General features: G+C 50.2%; 1 protein-coding gene across 4 annotated transcripts in view; it reads right to left on the reverse strand.

The window, feature by feature from the left end:
• The window catches only part of Trappc9 (trafficking protein particle complex subunit 9), a 479,962-nt gene extending 463,474 nt beyond the window's left edge, over nt 1-16,488 (reverse strand). For 2 of the 4 annotated variants that reach the window (XM_052747954.1, XM_052747952.1), the window contains exons 1-5: nt 16,357-16,488; nt 12,787-13,379; nt 10,420-10,440; nt 6,078-6,223; nt 4,331-4,459 (exon numbers count right to left, since the gene is read on the reverse strand). In XM_052747954.1, the coding sequence (XP_052603914.1) occupies nt 4,331-4,459; nt 6,078-6,223; nt 10,420-10,440; nt 12,787-13,370 (880 nt within the window). In that variant the 5' untranslated portion in view covers nt 13,371-13,379; nt 16,357-16,488. The remainder of the gene's footprint in view (nt 1-4,330; nt 4,460-6,077; nt 6,224-10,419; nt 10,441-12,786; nt 13,380-16,356) is intronic. The other 2 variants (XM_052747955.1, XM_052747953.1) reach the window with 1 other exon arrangement.
• Nucleotides 16,489-17,495: the final 1,007 nt, after the last annotated feature.

The following is a 17,495-nucleotide window of genomic DNA, read 5'->3' on the forward strand; positions in this document are numbered from 1 at the left end:
TTGGAATTTATTAGGAGATTTTTTTTTTTGAGACAGGGTCTCTATGGAGTCCTGGCTAGCCTGGAACTTGCTCTATAGATCAATCTGGCCTAACTCACAGAAATCCACCTGCCTCTGCCTCCCAGGTACTGGGATAAAAAGCATGTGCCATCATGCCCAGCTAGAAGACCTTTTTCAGTACAAAGGTTAAGAGAAAGAGAGATACTCAGGAAGAAGGTAAGACACCCTTGAGAGCACAGGTGTGGGCCTCTCAAACAAGATCCGCCTCCAACTTCTTAATTTTAGATTTGAGACAGAGTCTTGCTCAATTACCAGGCAGGCCTTGAAATTTGAACTTAACATCCTCTGCCTCAGCCTCCCCACTAACTAAGATTATAAATCCACAGATTATAAACCTGTGCACCAGGCCCTGGCTCTTCTCCGACTTCTTAATTGGGTCTTGCCTCATAACACTATTTCTTCCTACTCTAATTCCTTAGAAATTATCTAATGTTATAAAATGATGGTTATAATACCCAATGTTATGGTGCATGCCTATAATCTCTGAAATGGTGGGAGGAATGGAGCAGAACCAGGTTTAAGGCCTAGGCTACATAGCAAAACTCTCAACCCTCTTCCCAATGTGGCCACATGGAATAAATCTTCTTTTCCTGCTTCCCACTTTTAATTTGGCTCTTTTTAATTGGCTTATTGAGGATGGGTGGCCAGACCTGACTAGGGACACAGGCTATGGCCTACAATTTCAGTAACACACCTAATGCATATAACTGAGCATAGCACCTCACAAAACCACCTCGGCTGAACCAGAAGCCAAGATCTTCCTGACCCTAGAGGGTCACAGGAGTGGAGAAGGAAACTTGGGGTGTGGCAGGCAGCTGTCTTCTCATCTCTAAGGGGCTGCAGAGCTGTGACGTCATGGCTAACTGGTTCCTAATGCTGGAGGGAAAGTCCAGTTTTGCTGCTGCTCTGACAGCATGCCCGAAACCTTCAGACGGAGCTGACATGACAAAAATAATATGGAACCAGAAAGTGTTTTCCAGATATATACCAGGGACCAGTCTGAAGCATGAAGTGAAGAAGTCATGTTCAAGGAGCCTGTCCAAGTGGGAAAGATTAATAATAATAATAATAATAATAATAATAATAATAATAATAAATAAGTGCAACAGCAACACCTATGGAACACCCTGCAAGAATCCTCCCAGGGTTTGCACGATGCTTTTTTAGAAATTATGATCCAGAGCTCACAGACCTGTTCAGCTACTAAAGGCATTAGTCGGCTTCAGTGAAAGATGACGCTGTTCAGCCACTAAGCTAAAATGTCTGACATGTCAGACAAAAGAGACCAGCTCACAGAGGACAGTATAACAGGAAGGGCCCTGTGCATCTGGTAGGGAAGCTGAGATGCAGGGAACTGGTCCTTGTAACAGTCAGCTAGAAAACCTTCTCCCAGGCTTTGCATTTTCCCCCCAAAACTTCTGAGGGGCCTGGAGAAATGGTTGTGAGTTGCTCAAGAGGTTAAGAGCTGCTAATGCTCTTGCAGAGGACTTGAGTTCAATTCCCAGCACCCACATCTGGTGCCTTACAAACTACAGCTCTGAGGAATCCAATGCTCTCTTCAAACCTCCAGAGATGCTCTCAAACATGTGCCTAGGGTACACACATACTCACAAATTAAAAATATTTAAAAAAAAAAGAGAAGCAGCCATCTCCCCTAAGCCGCTTTTGACAGAGTATATTATCACAGCAAGTAGAAAAGACAGTAAGAGAGCTTGTCTCTGCCACCCAGTGCTGGGTTTCTCATGTTTGAAAAGCACATGTTCTTACCCACTAAGCCATCTCCCCAGCCCCTTTGAGAGAGAGAGAGAGAGAGAGAGAGAGAGAGAGAGAGAACAGAGAGAGAGAGAGAGAGAGAGAGAGAGAGAGAGAACAGAGAGAGAGAGAGAGAGAGAGAGAGAGAGAACAGAGAGAGAGAGAGAGAGAGAACAGAGAGAGAGAGAGAGAGAGAGAGAGAGAGAGAGAGAGAGAGAACAGAGAGAGAGAGAGAGAGAGAGAGAGAGAGAGAGAAAGGTCCGAAGACAACTTGCGAAAGTCAGTTCTCTCCTTCTACCACGTAATATGTAAGTTGCATGGGTCAAACTCAGGTCTTCAAGCTCGGTGGCCAGTGCCTTTACCCACTGAGCCATACCCCCTGCCTTTCAATATCTTTTGAAACAAGATCTTACTCTGTAGCCTAGGTTGGCCTGAAACTCAATAGGTAGTTCAAGCAGGCCTTAGACTCATGGTGATCCTCCTGTCTCGGTCCCTTGAGATTACACAACTTGGTCCCAGTCACATGTAACAAAACGGGCATTTAGATTTCTGCTCTTCTGTGGCTGAAGACTCAGGAGCCACAAGAGAGGATGGTAATGGCTCAGCTTGTCTGCGGTAAATGCTCACCTCTCTGCAGCAAGACAAGGCTGCCACTACACACCAACCAGTATGGAGATCAGAATCTGAAAAAAGACATCCGTCCCCCAGATCCAGCCTGCGGATGCACAGAAAGCCACTGCCTGTGCGGCGGTCGGTGTCTCCGACCTCCTGGCCTTCCGGCTCTCACCTGAGTGAGTGTTGGAAGGCATAGGCTGTCTTCAACAGTGAAAAGTTCCAACACTCTCACACACAGTGAGGCTAAATAAAGACATTGCTCCTGAGACATGGAGCAGTTCTTTGGTTGTTTAAGTTGCTTCTGCCCACACCCGGCAAGGGAAAAAAAAAAAAAAAGATGAAATGTTACCCTAAGAGTTTCCAATCTCTGCAATCACATCAGGGGGCAGTCGGCATACTGAAAAACTTTTAAAAAAAAAAAGCCGCTAAAGAGAGACCAGAAGTTGCTTTTTGCTGGCTGTGTTGGAGACATGAGCACCTGGGAGCTGACTAAGAGTGAAACTCTGAAGGCTGTGGTCTCACAGCAGGGCCTGCGGCGACACCCAGCACACAGCTGCGCATCTGGGGGGAGATCAAAGTCCAGAAGGCACATTTCTCCCATTCTCGGCATCCCCTTTCAACCTGTTCCCTTTTCTCTCTGATAATGGAGGTACCGCCAGGGCTTCTGGCAGACAAGCCTGAAGGGGGCCTCAAGAACCATGCGCCTTCATCTAACAGGTCCCCTGCAGAACCCAGGTCACTCAGCAGCTTCGGCATGCTCTACCGTGGGTGCTGAGAGAATTGATATGACTCCCCTTCCAACGTGTTAACGACTGGGGACTGAGGATTCCTGAGAAAGCCGTGCCTCTGTTTGAGAGGCTGCAGGCTGACTGAACGACTACTTCCAGGACCACAGAGTTTGATTGTGACAGACCAAGAGCTGAAATTATCCTGGGCTGTCTTTAGCATCTCTGAGATAACATTCCTGTGACTATCAGGTCAAAAGCCTTGTGATACATTAACTTAGCCGATCCCTACCTTCCATTGACCCAGAAGCTATGAATGTCATCAGCTAGCAACTGAGACCCAGAGCAGAGATGTCCCTGCTCTGCTATAACCCACCTCACTGACGTCCCTATCAATGTAGTTGATGAGTGTACTTGTTTGTGACTGGTCTTTGGTTCTGTGATTATAACCACGTCTACAGTGGAAAATGTCACTCCGGACAAGCTGAAATCTAGGTTCCTAGACCAGAATCACTTATATCTGGTTCAGAATAAACTGTCTCCTTCCCTTTTGAGTGAGAGCTGTGTTTTGCAATGACACTACTTTGTCCCCACTTAGGGGAAAATGTGGCTTACTTTTTGTGGGTGTTTTCTAAAAATTTCATAGACCAAAAAGCACCTAGCAGCTTTGGCTTTGGCCTTGAGTCAGGGCATTCTTCATCTGCCTAACCGCTGCAATGTGACCAGTAACACACTAAGGGTCTAAAAGCCCATCTGTGGGTCTCCTCAGCCAGAGAAGTCTTCCACTCTCCACTGGAACCAGACATCAGGAAGCCAAGCTTAGCTCGCAAGAAAAATTTCAATGAAACCAGAAATAGCCCTGGCCCCAGCATCAGCCGTTAAAACTGACTCCAGGGACCAGTGTTACCCATTGCACAGGTACCCAAGTTTGTTTTCCCCGGGGAATTTCAGCAGGAGTTTAGAAATCGGCAATCATCATACGTGAACCCTCCCTGTACCAGCAGGACTGATAAGAAGAAGAAGAAAACATTTCTGAGACCTCAGAATGCACAGACTCCTCCGATCTACAAGCATTCGTGACCTAATGGAAAGACCTAATGGAAAGGAAGAGACAGCACAGCATGCAGTCCTCTCCTCAGAGACTGTGGTGGGTGCAGGCTGGAGAGAGGCAGGCTCACCTGGCCGGTGTCTGTTGGCTGCTTCTGAGGGCAGCGAGCCGCCTTGGAGCCTCCGAGCTCCTGTCTTGCCGCCAGTTCCCCCGGGATAGTGGTAGATGACGGAGGCTGAGCACAGTCCTTCCAGGGCAGCTGGGTGGGGAAGAGAAGTAAAAGAAGGGTTAGGAAAGTCACCCTGGAGGGGCTAAGGATGACTTAAACTGTCACTCTCAGTTGAAAATGCCCATTTCCCAAAAACAAATGCCTTTATCCCGGCACTGGGGAGGCAGAGGAAGAGGTAAGGGGGAGGAGGGGGTCTCTGTAAGTTCAAAGCCGGCCTGGTCTATGTAGTGAGTTACAGGCTAGAGATAACCCGTCTCGGAGAAAAAAAGGGGAAAAAAAATCACTAGTTTTGCAGCTCACAGAGACTTTTGCACGCATGTCAGGGAGGTCAACAGGAGAGGCTAACCAGGCGTAGGGTGTGACTGCCGGCCTGTGCACTCAGGGAAAACTTCATTTTCTCATTTATACACGGGACCTTCATTCTGAGGGTTCTTTTTTGGTATGGTTGGTTACATTCGTTTATTTAACGGAGTAGGGGCGGAGTAGGGGCGAGGGCTTATGCCACCGGGCTTGTCCAAGTCAGAGGACAACTTAAGAGATTTAGTTCTCTCCTTCCGCTAGGTAGGTGCCGGGGATTGAACTCAGGTCAGCAGGCTTGGCAGCAGGTACCTTTACCCACTGAGCCATCTCGTCAGCCCTGAGGGACCAGCAGTTTTACACAGGTGCTGTGCCAGATTATAGGGCTAGGAGCAAGAAATACGTCGGGTTGGAAATATTTAACAGGAGGGCTGGAGGTGTGCACAGTAGTGAGCGAGTGCTTGGCTGGCGAGTGCAAGGCCCCACCCTAGGCACAGGAAGGAAGGAGATAGGGAAAGGAGGGAGGGAGGGAGGGAGGGAGGGAGGGAGGGAGGGAGGGAAGGACGGAGGGAGGGAAGGACGGAGGGAGGGAAGGACGGAGGGAGGGAGAAAAGGAAGGAAGGAAGGAAGGAAGGAAGGAATTAATTTAAAAGTAATACCTCCAAGGTAGGACCAAAAGGCCTTCCCTATATCCTACATGTCTCTACACCATCTGGGACAGCAGTAGACACAAGTGAACCAATCTCTCTCTCTCTCCCTCTCTCTCTCTCTCTCTCTCTCTCTCTCTCTCTCTCTCTCTCTCTCTCTATCTCTATCTACCTATCTATCTATCTATCTCTCTATTTTTCAAGACAGGGTTTCTCTGCGTAGCCCTGGCTTTCCTGGAATTCACTCTGTAGACCAGGCTGGCCTCCAACTCACAGAGATCCACCTGGCTCTGCCTCCCGAGTGCTGGGACTAAAGATGTGTACCACCGCCGCCCTCTCGGCAACCAATCTCTTTCTTAAGGTATCCCTGTATGCACACTGCACACCCCATGCTCTCCTTGGGGGCTACATCTTCATAATCCCTAATGTGAGCAGGAAGACTGTGCACTGGAGTGAAGAGGTGAGGCCATAGGCATTGGCAACCAAAACAGAGGCCAAGAATACAGGCCGAAGAAAGTGCACGCCTCCTTCAGAGGATGCAGGGCGAGGCAGATGCAGAATGAGCAGTAGATAGGTCACGGGAAACGGCCCCACAAAGCAATCAGCAGGCACTGCCAGCTTCCCCCCCCTCCACCTTTCTTTAGTCATATTCAAATACCGGTGGCCACATCCACTTATCGACTCCTCTGGTCAGACTGCCTTACCCCCTAGCCACAGGAAGTCATTCACTGAGCGCAGGAGCTCCACGGACATGTGGTAGTGTACCAGGGCGTCCTGCAGCATCCCAGCCTGGAGGCACAAGTCCCCCACGTGCTTCCGCATGCGTCCTTGGCACCGCTTCTTGTAATGTCTAAAAGATAAAATTGCAGGGGAACGCCTCGTTATTACCGTCCCCCACACACACTCCCCCTCCCCCAGCACAGGGCCGAGCAGGACGCAAGTTTCTACCACTAACAAATGCTGAGAGAGGCGGTGTTAGGGCTCTAAGGTTGGAAGCCAGCAGCGGCCATTGCCAGTCATGTGAGCTGCAGGGGTCCTGGCCTCAAAGCTGTGCTGCCGCATGGTTTTTTAAAAAGTCCGAAGCAAGACTCCTGCTACCTACTCAAGACACTGTTACAGTCGGAGCCACCTTCTCAGATAGCTCCAGTTTCATCAACATCCTCACAGAGCGTATGTCTCAGCTTTTTAGTAAATCAGTGACCACCCCCCCTACTTTTAACTTCAGCCCTAAGATTATTCCATAAAGAGAGATGGCCTATATCATCAGCCGGCTATCTGGCTTTAGCAAACAGGACCTTTGTCTTCATGATTTCAGAGCAAGCTTGAGTAGAGGCTTCGGGTTGGGGCTTCTTAAACATTGGTGAGGTCGTGCTGTGGAACGATGCACAACCTGGAGCTTGCCTGCCCTCAGAAAACACGGCTAACCCTTCGAATATTAAACCACCTCAACTGCGTGATTCTTTTAAAAAGCAGACCGCAGCTGTATTAAGCGGAAGCAGTTCTTTTCAGGTATGAGCGGCTACAGGAGCGGGGAAGGTCCTGACTAGATCAAAGGGACTGGCAGATCCCAACAGGAAGGGAAGCCCTGGCCGGCCCAACTCTCCCGGGCTGCCCTGGCTCTCTGACCACACTGGGATTCAGCTTCTCTGCACTCAATACTATTAGAAGACATGCCTGTGCACAGATACGGAGGGGACACGTCAGCTTTTGCTCCCTTACTCCCTGGCCACCGGACTGTACCAGGATGGCCTTGCTAACAAGCAACACTGCATTGGGCTCCTCTTCCATCCCCAGGAGACACAGCCACAGCCACGGTCACCCCAAGGTCTCCAGACTAGTCTTCCTGGCCTTCCCCCAAGGGGCCACCACTCCCGGCACAACCTTACATGTTACTTTCATGCCTCAACCTCCTCCCCAAGGATCCCCAACACAGGTCCCGAGAGAGGGGGAGTCCACCACCAGCTACTTTATGCCCTCATGCGCAGGCCCTCCAGCCTCCTACCATTCCGGACAGGAATGGCAGCTGAGAATATGCAGCTCAAAACACTGCCCCAAGTGAGGGGGAAAAAAAATCACCACCTAAGTGAGGGGGAATAAAATCACTCTGGGGGCTGGAGATGGCTCAGTACTTGCCATTTTTCCAGATAACCTGCATTCAGTTCCCAGCATCCATAGGGTAGCACACAGCTGTCTGTAACTCCAGCTCCAGGGGATCTAACACCGTCTTCTCCCTCCAAAGGCACTGGACATACATGGTGCACAGACACAAGACTCATAGAATAAAAATAAACAGATCTTTATTTTGAACTACTCTGTAGGGCTGGGGCTGTAGTTTGGTGGTAGAGCACACGTTTAGCATAGTACATGGGGGGAGCCCTAGGGTCCATCCCTGGTACCACCAAGAAAGGAAAGCGTCCAAGTGGCATGTCTGGTTGTACATGCGCATGATCTAAGCCATGTCCTTGCCAGAGTGACCTGTCTCACTGAGGGTAAAGTTTTTCAGTGCCACTTAACCACCAAGGAATGCTGAGCTTGTGACAGAGCGTGGGCACTGAGGTGGGGAGATTTTTTGTTGTTGTTGTTGTTGTTGTTTAAGACTCTAAAACTGGCCGGCTTTAGATGCTAGCATCACAGAGCAGGTTCAGAAGAGAGAAGGTCTGACCAGCCTGAGCCTTCATCCTGCTACATCACCAATTAAACTCTCTGAGAAGGCTGCAAAAATGGGCCTGCCGACCCCACCTCAGATACCGCGGGTGATCTGAGGTACGCGGGTTCGGTCGCTAGCTGGTGGCCGAAAGCTGGCTGCGCTGACTTCGCCACCTCTCCCCCTCCTCCCCAGAGAGCACTGAGCCTGTGAATATCGAGGTGACACAGTAGCTCACACTGAGAAGTAACGCACTCTTTTCCCCCGTGGCTACTGTGGTCATGGGAGGTTTGTCTCTCTGAGTCTATCACGAGAACAAGCCGATTCTACAACTAGCCAAGAACCTGTCTCCCACTTCCCCAGATCACCTCTCTCCTTAGACCCCTACCCAACCTTTCACTTGAGTTCACAGGAAAGATAGAACATTAGCTGGAAATCCCATCCTGCTCCTGCACAGGGCCCTTCCCTTGAGGATGGCCTCACCTGTCTCTGGCCACCACTGCCACCCAACTTGCTCTACACAAGCTCCCTCCTACAATCCACTGCCAGAGCCCAAGTTACTCAGACCTGGCTACAGCAGGCTTTCCACAATCTGGATGGACAGCCCTCCACATATATAACACCTTTCGGGCACATGTCAACTGCCCCAAGAGTCCATATTCCTTATACCCTGTTATTGGCGCTCTCCCCATTCCCAATCAGCTTATCTGTTTCTAAGGTTCTAGACACAGACTCAATGCTGGCACATCTCACCTCCTCTAACTACAAACTCAACCCCAGCTGTTTGGAGCATCTCCTCTTGACTGCCCACGTGTACCTGCCACCCTCCTCCAGCACCTGGCTACCCGTGACACAGTACCCTAGATGGTGCAGGCAGAACCACGAATATTCTACTGGAGTCTCCCTTTGTCCCTGAAGCATGCCCTGGTGTGTTCCCCAGGACCTGGCCTGACACACAGCAAGTGCCCAGAGCTGTGCACCACACTATCTCTAGGGGGTCCTCACTAAAGAAAGAAGTTAGTGTCTTCTGCAAGGGGCACTTAGGAGGGTCCTTGTCCCTCACATAGGATGCCCAGAGGACAGGCCAGGACACCAATTCATGGTTCCCCCGTGGTCTTATGGTCCCTGTGACAAGCTGCTAAGTGAGCAGGTAAGGAGAGAAAAGCCCAGGACAAGCTATTGTCACATGAATGAATTCAGGACCTAGTGAGTGACGGAAAGGCCCTGCAACCATAGGAGGACCCCTGCTTTTTTCCCTGCAGCATCTCCCCAACTCGCTGTACTAGTGACAATAATTTCCTTTCAGTCCCAACCCTAAAGGGGAGGGAATCTCTTAGCGAGGCCCGTCTATCTCCATGGAGACAAAGTAAATGCAAAATGAAAGTGTTTGCACCTGGCCAGACCAGTAAATGGAGACTCAGAGGCAGTGTATGGTAGCAGCAGCATACAGAACAAGACCCTTGCCATACAGTAAGGGGGACCAAGGGAGGGGCCAGTGGGGACTCGGTCAGCCAAAGATCAGCCTGGAAGGCTGACTTCAGATGCTGAGAGGTCTAGATCTGTGACACAGATGAGTGGCATGCCATCAACCTCCCCTGGCGTGGAGTGGGCTTTCCTGCCTCTATCAGGGAGGAAAGTCCAGCTGGGGGGGGCCTGGGCAGAGCTCTTCGGGCAGAGAGGGAATAGTGGTCAGTAACCCAGGTCCTCACATGCTTAAGACTCAATGAACTAGCTATCTGGAAGGTCACTGCTTCCCGGTCTTAGAAAGGTCACCTTTGGGCCCTCTTAAAGAGAGGGACTGCTGTCCACTTAAAATGGCCTCTACCCTCTCTGGGGAGAAGCTGCTGAAAAACGAATAGGGAAGGGGCCCCTCGGGGAAAAGCAAATAGAGAAGGCAGGCATCTCCCCACAGCAGCTCTGCTCCCCACATGTCTGACCTGCGGCCACCACCACCATGCACATCCCACAGCCGCAGCCACCCACCGCATGCGGCCTCACTCGCTTCCAAGCCTGGGGTCAAGCAGGGCTGCACTCTCGGTGTCCCCCGTTAAAACATCCCCCATGGAAACCGCTGCAGCCACCCAAATGAACTGGCATCTCACATCCTCAAAACAAAAAAAGGGAGTTAGTAGAGGCTCATTTGTCACCAATACTAAAGACCACGGAGGTCTCTGGAGCAAGTATTTGGACAAACATCAAACACCAATGGGTTAGGTGCCGAGGAAGCTAAAACTCTAAAAGAAAGAAATGAACAATTAAAGGGCTGCTCGGAACACACAGGGATCTAGGCAGCGGTGTTGGTTGTTTTGTTTTTGTTTTTGTTTGTTTTTTAAGCAATGGCAGCAATGGGAACAGCACAGGGGGAAACTAGCCACTTTCACAGTGGTGTGTTCACAGCCTACCTTTTCAGACCCAACAACATACTCACAGGGCGGTACGGTAGAAAAAAAAAGAAAAAAGAAAAGAAAGAGGGACAAGCAAAATTAGAAACATACAAGAACAAAAATAACTCCGAGAGCTACACACTACATGTCCAAGACCCCCTGATGGCTCTAAGGAGTGGGGCCTGTGTGAGTGTGGACTCACAACCATGCACACCCAGGGCTTGCTGTGTGGGTCCAATCAGCGTATTGTGACTGGGTCAAACCAACACTGGACGTGCATCCAGACTTCTCCCCTCAAGCTCCAGGACCCTGTGTCATTTCACCTTGGACGTGTGTTCATGCTACCAGGAGGAGCAGGCAAGTGTGCGGCTCTGTCCTGGCTCCAGATCGTCTCAGGAAACTGAGACTACGGTGTTGGGATAAGGACAGCTGAAACGGCTGGAATGCGGTTTCCCCAGCATGGTTATCTCCCTCAAGTAAAGGCTTTGGGGTGGGCTTGGCGGGGACATCAGCTCTGACTCAGTAGCTGCTGGCTTTCTAATCCTTCCTCCTGGGAAGCCAGGCCACGAAATTACAGGCCTGCTGGAAAGGTGAAGGAGAATGGGCCTGAGATACTCCAAAAGCATCAATTCAGGTGAGACATGAAGATTCCACCCAGACCTTGGCTAAACATCACAGACTGTGTGACAGGGTCGCTCTTTGCTTCCAACCCCTAAGGCTGCTGCTGCCCTTGGCCTATGCTGATTCCGTGGTATTTTCTTGTCAACTCAGCACCAAGCAGAAAGTTGCTATGTGACTCTAGATAATTCCAGAAGCATACTACTTGGTGACACCCACTCTGCAGTAGGCACGTGACGCCATTTGAGCCTCCCCGGGGATCGTGATCTGAATTCTCTATGATGAAGCAGATCAGAGTCAATGCTTTGGGCTCCTGCCTGAGGCCATCAAGCCTTTGGGTGACACAGAGGCCCTGAGCTCTCTCTATCAAAAGGGATCCCTTCTTGGCAAAGGCTTCTGCCTAAGCTTGCATCTCACCTCTTCTGCTAGCAGTCACAGTGGCAAGATAGTGACATGCGCTAAGAGCGTAAGGAACCGCCTGAAGAGCTAAGTCTGAAATTGTGATCCAAGGGAAGTGCAGGGAACAGGGTGAAAGACAAAGCCCACAGACTCTGTCCTGCTCCATCTTGGAATGTAGACACTTCAGTGTTATACAGATGGCTCTTCAGGGGCACCTGGGTGGTGTTTCTGATCTCCTGCAGCTCCGGGATAAGGAAATGACCTGGTATGACCACACCTGCAGAGTGCCTGGCCTGGGAGTCAGAGACCTAGGCTGCACTCCAGGGCCCAATCCTTCAGAATCTCATCTGTGCTCTAGAGCAGTACTAACAGATGAAGCATCCACCAGGGAAGCTAATTCAAGTGTCTAGTTGCCACACAGTTTGTGTTTTGTTTTGTTTTAAGACAGGGTTTCTCTGTGTAGCTGTATCCCTGGCTGTCCTGGAACTCACTCTGTAGACAAGGCTGGCCTCAAACTCAGAGATCCGCCTGCCTCAGCCACCTGAGGGCTGGGATTACAGGTGTGACTCACAATGCTCTGCTTTAGTTACCACCAGTTAAAAAGTAAAAACAGGGCTGGAGAGATGGCTCAGAGGTTAAGAGCACTGACTGCTCTTCCAGAGGTCCTGAGTTCAATTCCCAGCACTCACATGGTGGCTCACAACTATATGTAATGAGATCTGGCGCCCTCTTCTGTGTACATAATAAATAAATAAATCTTTAAAAAAAAAAAAAGTAAAAACAGGGGTATAGATGTGGCTCAGTAGGTCGAATGCTTCTCTGGCACACGGCAAGCCCTGGTACTGATTTCCAGCCTAGCATTAAGACAGGTGGGATATGGTGGTGCTCGCCTATAATGCTGCCAGCACTTGGGAGGTGAAGGCAGGAGAAACAGAAGTTCAAGTTCACTCTCAGCTACATAAAGAGTTTGAGGCCAACCTGGGCTACATGAGCCCGTCTCAAAAATAAAATAGTTTGAAATGAATGTTAACTTCATTTTTTAACCTAACATTTATCGATGCAAAAAAATATTCATGATCTATTTTTATGCTCTCTTTTCAGTATGTGCTCACCCCAGCTCACTATAGCCTGGCTCCTCGTGCTCAGAAGCCACAGGCAGTGATGACTGCAGGATCCCATCAGGGGACTCGTGACACCCAGGAACTGGGTCTGTGCTGACTCCTAAGGGACTCCTCTTATTTAGTGGCTAATGGACCACATTTTAGCTATCCTTGCTGCAACTAAGCTCTTACATCCCTTTTGCTTCCTATGTAAGGAAGAGGCACCAAGCCCTGGGCTTCTAGGTCAACCATTCCTACATAAACTTACCTACTATCCGTGTCCAGTCCCACGAAATCCTTTTTCTCGAAGGGGACACAGAGAAGTGGGATCTTGTCCCCGGACTTGTCCGTGGCTCTGTCCAGGCGCTTGGACTCCAGAACAATGAAGAGAGACTCGATGAAGTCTTCGATGCGCTTCTCCACCGAATCACAGTCATCGTAGTTGGGGTAGAAGGCCACGTCGGGGCGCGGTTGCTCAGCCACGTCACCCTGCAGCCCGAACACGAAGAGGCGGGAGTCGTAGAGCGTGGAGCCGTAGATCTCCTTCTGCACGTGGAACTTCTCGAAGGTCTGTGGCCAGTCCTTGGCCGAGAAGCAGTCGGTGATGGTGATGAGGCCCACCACCTTGCGGTGCGTCTGGAAGTCGCCCCACTCATTGTTCTCCGGTGGGTAGTGGTGTCGGTAGCGGATGAAGAGCGCCCGCTGCGAGTCGCGCACACTGAGCTGGCTCACGGAGCAGATCCGCTTGTAGATCCTGAAGAAGTTCTCCTCGGACACGATGCCCACGGCCTGTACGACCACCAGGAGGGTCTGGTGGTCCTCTGCACACTGCATGTAGTCGGGGACACTCATCCTGAGGGCCTGTCCAAAGGGAAAAGTGGCTATGACAGGCGTCTCCGCCATGCAGAAATCTCACTGACCCCATTAGCCGCGGTGGGCAGAGACTTCGGCGTCACACACCAGGGCTACCCCCGTTAAGCCCCCAGGGGCAACCCTGGCTACCACTCTGAGTGGCCATAGTGATTTTACACAGTACCCCACAAGGTCTCTTCTGTGAGAAACAGAAGTTGAAACAAACCATAGACCAAATACACCAGTATTAGTGAACTTTCCCAGTGTCTAGATTTGAAGAAATAGCAATCTCTTCATGGACAAGAGTATCACTATCCTAACTCTGTCAGACCCCTCAGTTTAATTAATATGTAAACTCAATACACTTCTGGTTAGAATTCCGACACAGATTCTGACAATAAAACAAGCTAATTAATGAGCAAGGGTAGCTAAGACTCCTGATACTTCACTAAAGAGGGTCTATGTATTCCTCAGGAAAGCAGGACCAGGTAGAACTGCTAGTGAGGATGTGGTCTTTGTGCAGAATGACAAAAATGATCCACACCTGGTGGCTCATGCCCACCATCCTGGCACTCAAGAGGCCAGGGTCAGATCATGAGTTCCTGGTCAGCCTGGACCACACAGTCATATCTTCTCTTTTAAAAAAAAAAAGATATTTTAAATTTCAGCCACTTAGGAGGGCAGATCTCTGTGAGTTCCAAGCCAGCCAGAGCTGCACAGGGAGACCCCTCCCCCATCTCAAAGGAAGATTCATAAAAAATAAAGAATGACAAAGGAGCTGGAGGGATGGCTTAGCAGTTAAGAGTACATACCATCCTTCTGAGGTTCCAGAGTTCAGTCCCCAGCATCCATATGGGCTGTTCACAACCACCTGTAAACCCAGCTCCAGCAGATTTATCGCCCTTCCCCCAGCCTCTAAGGGCACTGCAGTTACATGCAATTCACACACACACACACACACACACACACACACACACACACACACACACACACGCTGACAAACATGTCCTGAATTTGACTGGTGACAGAGTTGCAACCTGGAAAGCACAGGCTGATACACTTCAGCCGGAGAGCTGGGGAGCAGGACATGAACTATGTCAACCAAGCAAATAATAAGAGCTGAGCATGGTCACACACACTTTAGTCCCAGCACTCAGGAGGCAGAGGCAGGCAGAGGTCTACATAGTGAGTTCCAGGACAGCTAGGGCTATGTAAGAGACCCTTCCTCAAAAATAAATAAATAGATCTTTTAAAAATACATAAACATAGCCGGGCAGCGATAGTGGCGCACGCCTTTAATCCCAGCACTCGGGAGGCAGAGCCAGGAGGATCTCTGTGAGCTCAAGGCCAACCTGGTCTACAGAGCGAGATCCAGGACAGGCACCAAAACTACACAGAAGAAACCCTGTCTCGAAAAACAAAAACAAATAAATAAATAAACATAAGGTGTGCCATTTTTAAGCATACAGTTCTGAAAGCATGCAGAGTATTCATTGCTGTACACCGTCACCATCATCCATTTCCAGAACTTTCCATCTTATAGCTCTGAAACTCTGTACCTACTAACAACTATCCCTGCCCTCTATCTTTTTTTCCTCTCTCTCTCTCAACACACACACACACACACACACACACACACACACACACACACACACACACACGAATCTGGAAAGCAGTAGGCTAAAAGAAGCCAAAGGTGGACAACGGGTGATTCCACTAACATGAAATGCCCAGACGATGCAAATCCATAAGCAAAGGAAGTGTGTCCACAGTGGCTAGGATTTCCAAGGGTCAGGGATGAAGAGTGACTCTCTAAAAGGTAAGGGTTTTCTTTCTGAGTGATGAAAAAATGTTCTGGAATGGTGATAGTCACACAACTCTGAAAATCCTGGACTGCACGTGGAGCTAAGAACCCCACAAGACCTTGCACGTGTTAGGAAAGTTCTCTCCTGATGAGCCCTTACTCCCTCCCTCTGTTTACCCTGGGTCTCACTAAGTTGCCCAGGCTGGCCTTGAACTGGCAAACCCCTGCCCCAGCACTAGGGTTACAGGCAAACACCACTTTTTTTTTTTTTAAGATTAAGTTTTTTGACAATATCTTTTCCTCCACTCCCCCACTAGTCTACCATCTAAAACAATATTTTTAAAAAAACCAAACCTCATCTGGAAATCTTCGAGAATATTCCTAGGTTTACAACGTCATGCACCTGGTGCTACTGTTTGGTAATAACAGACAAGGCAGATAAGGAAACAGCTGTAACTCCATAACTCTGCAAAGTCACTGTCTCTAAAGGGGGTGTGTCGGCCTCATACTTTTCCCGGAATTCAGTGGAGCCTGATTGCAGCTCCGTTAAAGGCCACCGTCACCCGACATAACACCAGAAAGCTCTGCTTAACAATGTAACAAGGAAGCGAAGCTACAACAGAAAGGCATGATCAAAGACCAGTGCAGCGAAACACTTTCTCCTCCTAAGCTGTCACTGGAGGCAAACTGGAGTTTACAGAGCAAAGATTTCATTCCAGGGAAACTGCCCAGTCGGGTTTGAGGCACTGGGCCCCTAGACTGGGCCGCTAGGGATGGTGCACCCGGTTCCCAGTGCAGCATTGTGGGCGAGGGGCGTGGCGCACAGTGCAGCCCAGGTCCAGGCTCCAGAAACGGAAAAGAGGAGGGACTGAGAGCCAAAGACAGCCTGGCCCGCCTGGAGGCTGCAGGTGCAGCCCATCCCGGACAAGTGTATGCAGATCCTTCAGGTGCACACACCGCACCACAGGTGCAGGCGGGGCGCCAGATGACTGGCCACCAGGTAGCAGGCTGTGCCCGGCTGGGCAGGGGACCTGGGCTGACAAGGGGACCTGAACAAGCAGTGGACCCGGCAAGCAGGAGACCTGGGCAGGCAGGGGACCCGGGCAAGTGCAAACAGGGCTAATCCCCCAGCCAGCCCCTCCGGCCGGGAACCCCAACGCGGGACCCCAGCGGGACACTTACACGGCGCAGCGGCCCCAAGCAGGAGCCGAGGCCTGGAGGGCAGCCGGACGGAGCAGCCAGGAACCTCCAAACCACCAGCCCAGCCGGCGCAGCCCCTGCGCATGCGCAAGTCGTGTTCCGGCCGAAGATCTGCCCCGGGTTTTCCAGGAGACCTGGAGCCTGAGAAGGAGGCGGGAAGAAGGGAGGAGGGACAAGAGAGAGGAGGAGAGGGTGGGACTGGAAGAAAGGGGACTGGAAGAAAGGGGACTGGCCGATAGGGAAGGAAGTGGAGGACCGGGGAGGGAGCAGGAAGGGAAGGGAGAGGGGAGGAACCAGAGGAGGAGCGAAGGGCGCGAAACCTTTATACTAGGGGAGGTGCTTATGGTGGGAACTGCCAGTCCTGTACTCCAGGCTGGATTTGCACTTCCCTGGTGGTACTCAGATGAAACCCCTAGTATCACCGTGGTCACTCCCCCAAGCCAGGCTTCGTGACCCTCAGGGGACTTGACGCCCCAACCACGCTCCACAACCCCCCCTTACAGGTTGGGAAAGTAGGTATGTGTGGAGTAAGAATGCCTAGGGGGTGCTTTCTCTGAAGAATGAGGTCAAGCTTAAGCCTGATTCAGACTAGCTACCTTTGCAGTCAAATCAGGCTCCTGACATGGGCCCCAGCAGTAAATCCATCCCCTGAAAGTTCCTGAGCCCCTTGGAAGCCAGCTTGCTAAGAAGCGTGGGTTGTAAGCCCCTATGTGTTTATAAAAAAAGAGAGAAGGTATGGCGATTAGAATGTGCATGGGTACATAACAGTGACTCCAGGAAAAACAAAAAACAGAAGAGGGGAGTCTTTCTCACGCCCGCGCTTGTGTGTTTATAGTGTTCTGTTTGATGTTTTTCTACCGTACACGTGCATTTCTTTTCAATTAAAAATGCAATTAAAAAATAGTAATAGAGAACCAGAGTGGACCACTCAGCAAGCACAAGGGAAAAGTGGTCTGAGCCAACACTTGTTTAAAGCTAGCAAGCATTTATTTACTCTGCTATGTATCTGTGCTGTTTTATAACTCATTTTATAATTCACACTTTTAATAATACTCTCATCTTCATCCTTGTCCCGGCCAGTGGGAAACCAATTAGTATATTTGGTTTGGGTCTGTGTTCAG

Source organism: Peromyscus californicus, unplaced genomic scaffold (genome assembly GCF_007827085.1).
Source record: "Peromyscus californicus insignis strain IS unplaced genomic scaffold, ASM782708v3 Scaffold_20__1_contigs__length_68692818, whole genome shotgun sequence".
Taxonomy (NCBI): domain Eukaryota; kingdom Metazoa; phylum Chordata; class Mammalia; order Rodentia; family Cricetidae; genus Peromyscus; species Peromyscus californicus.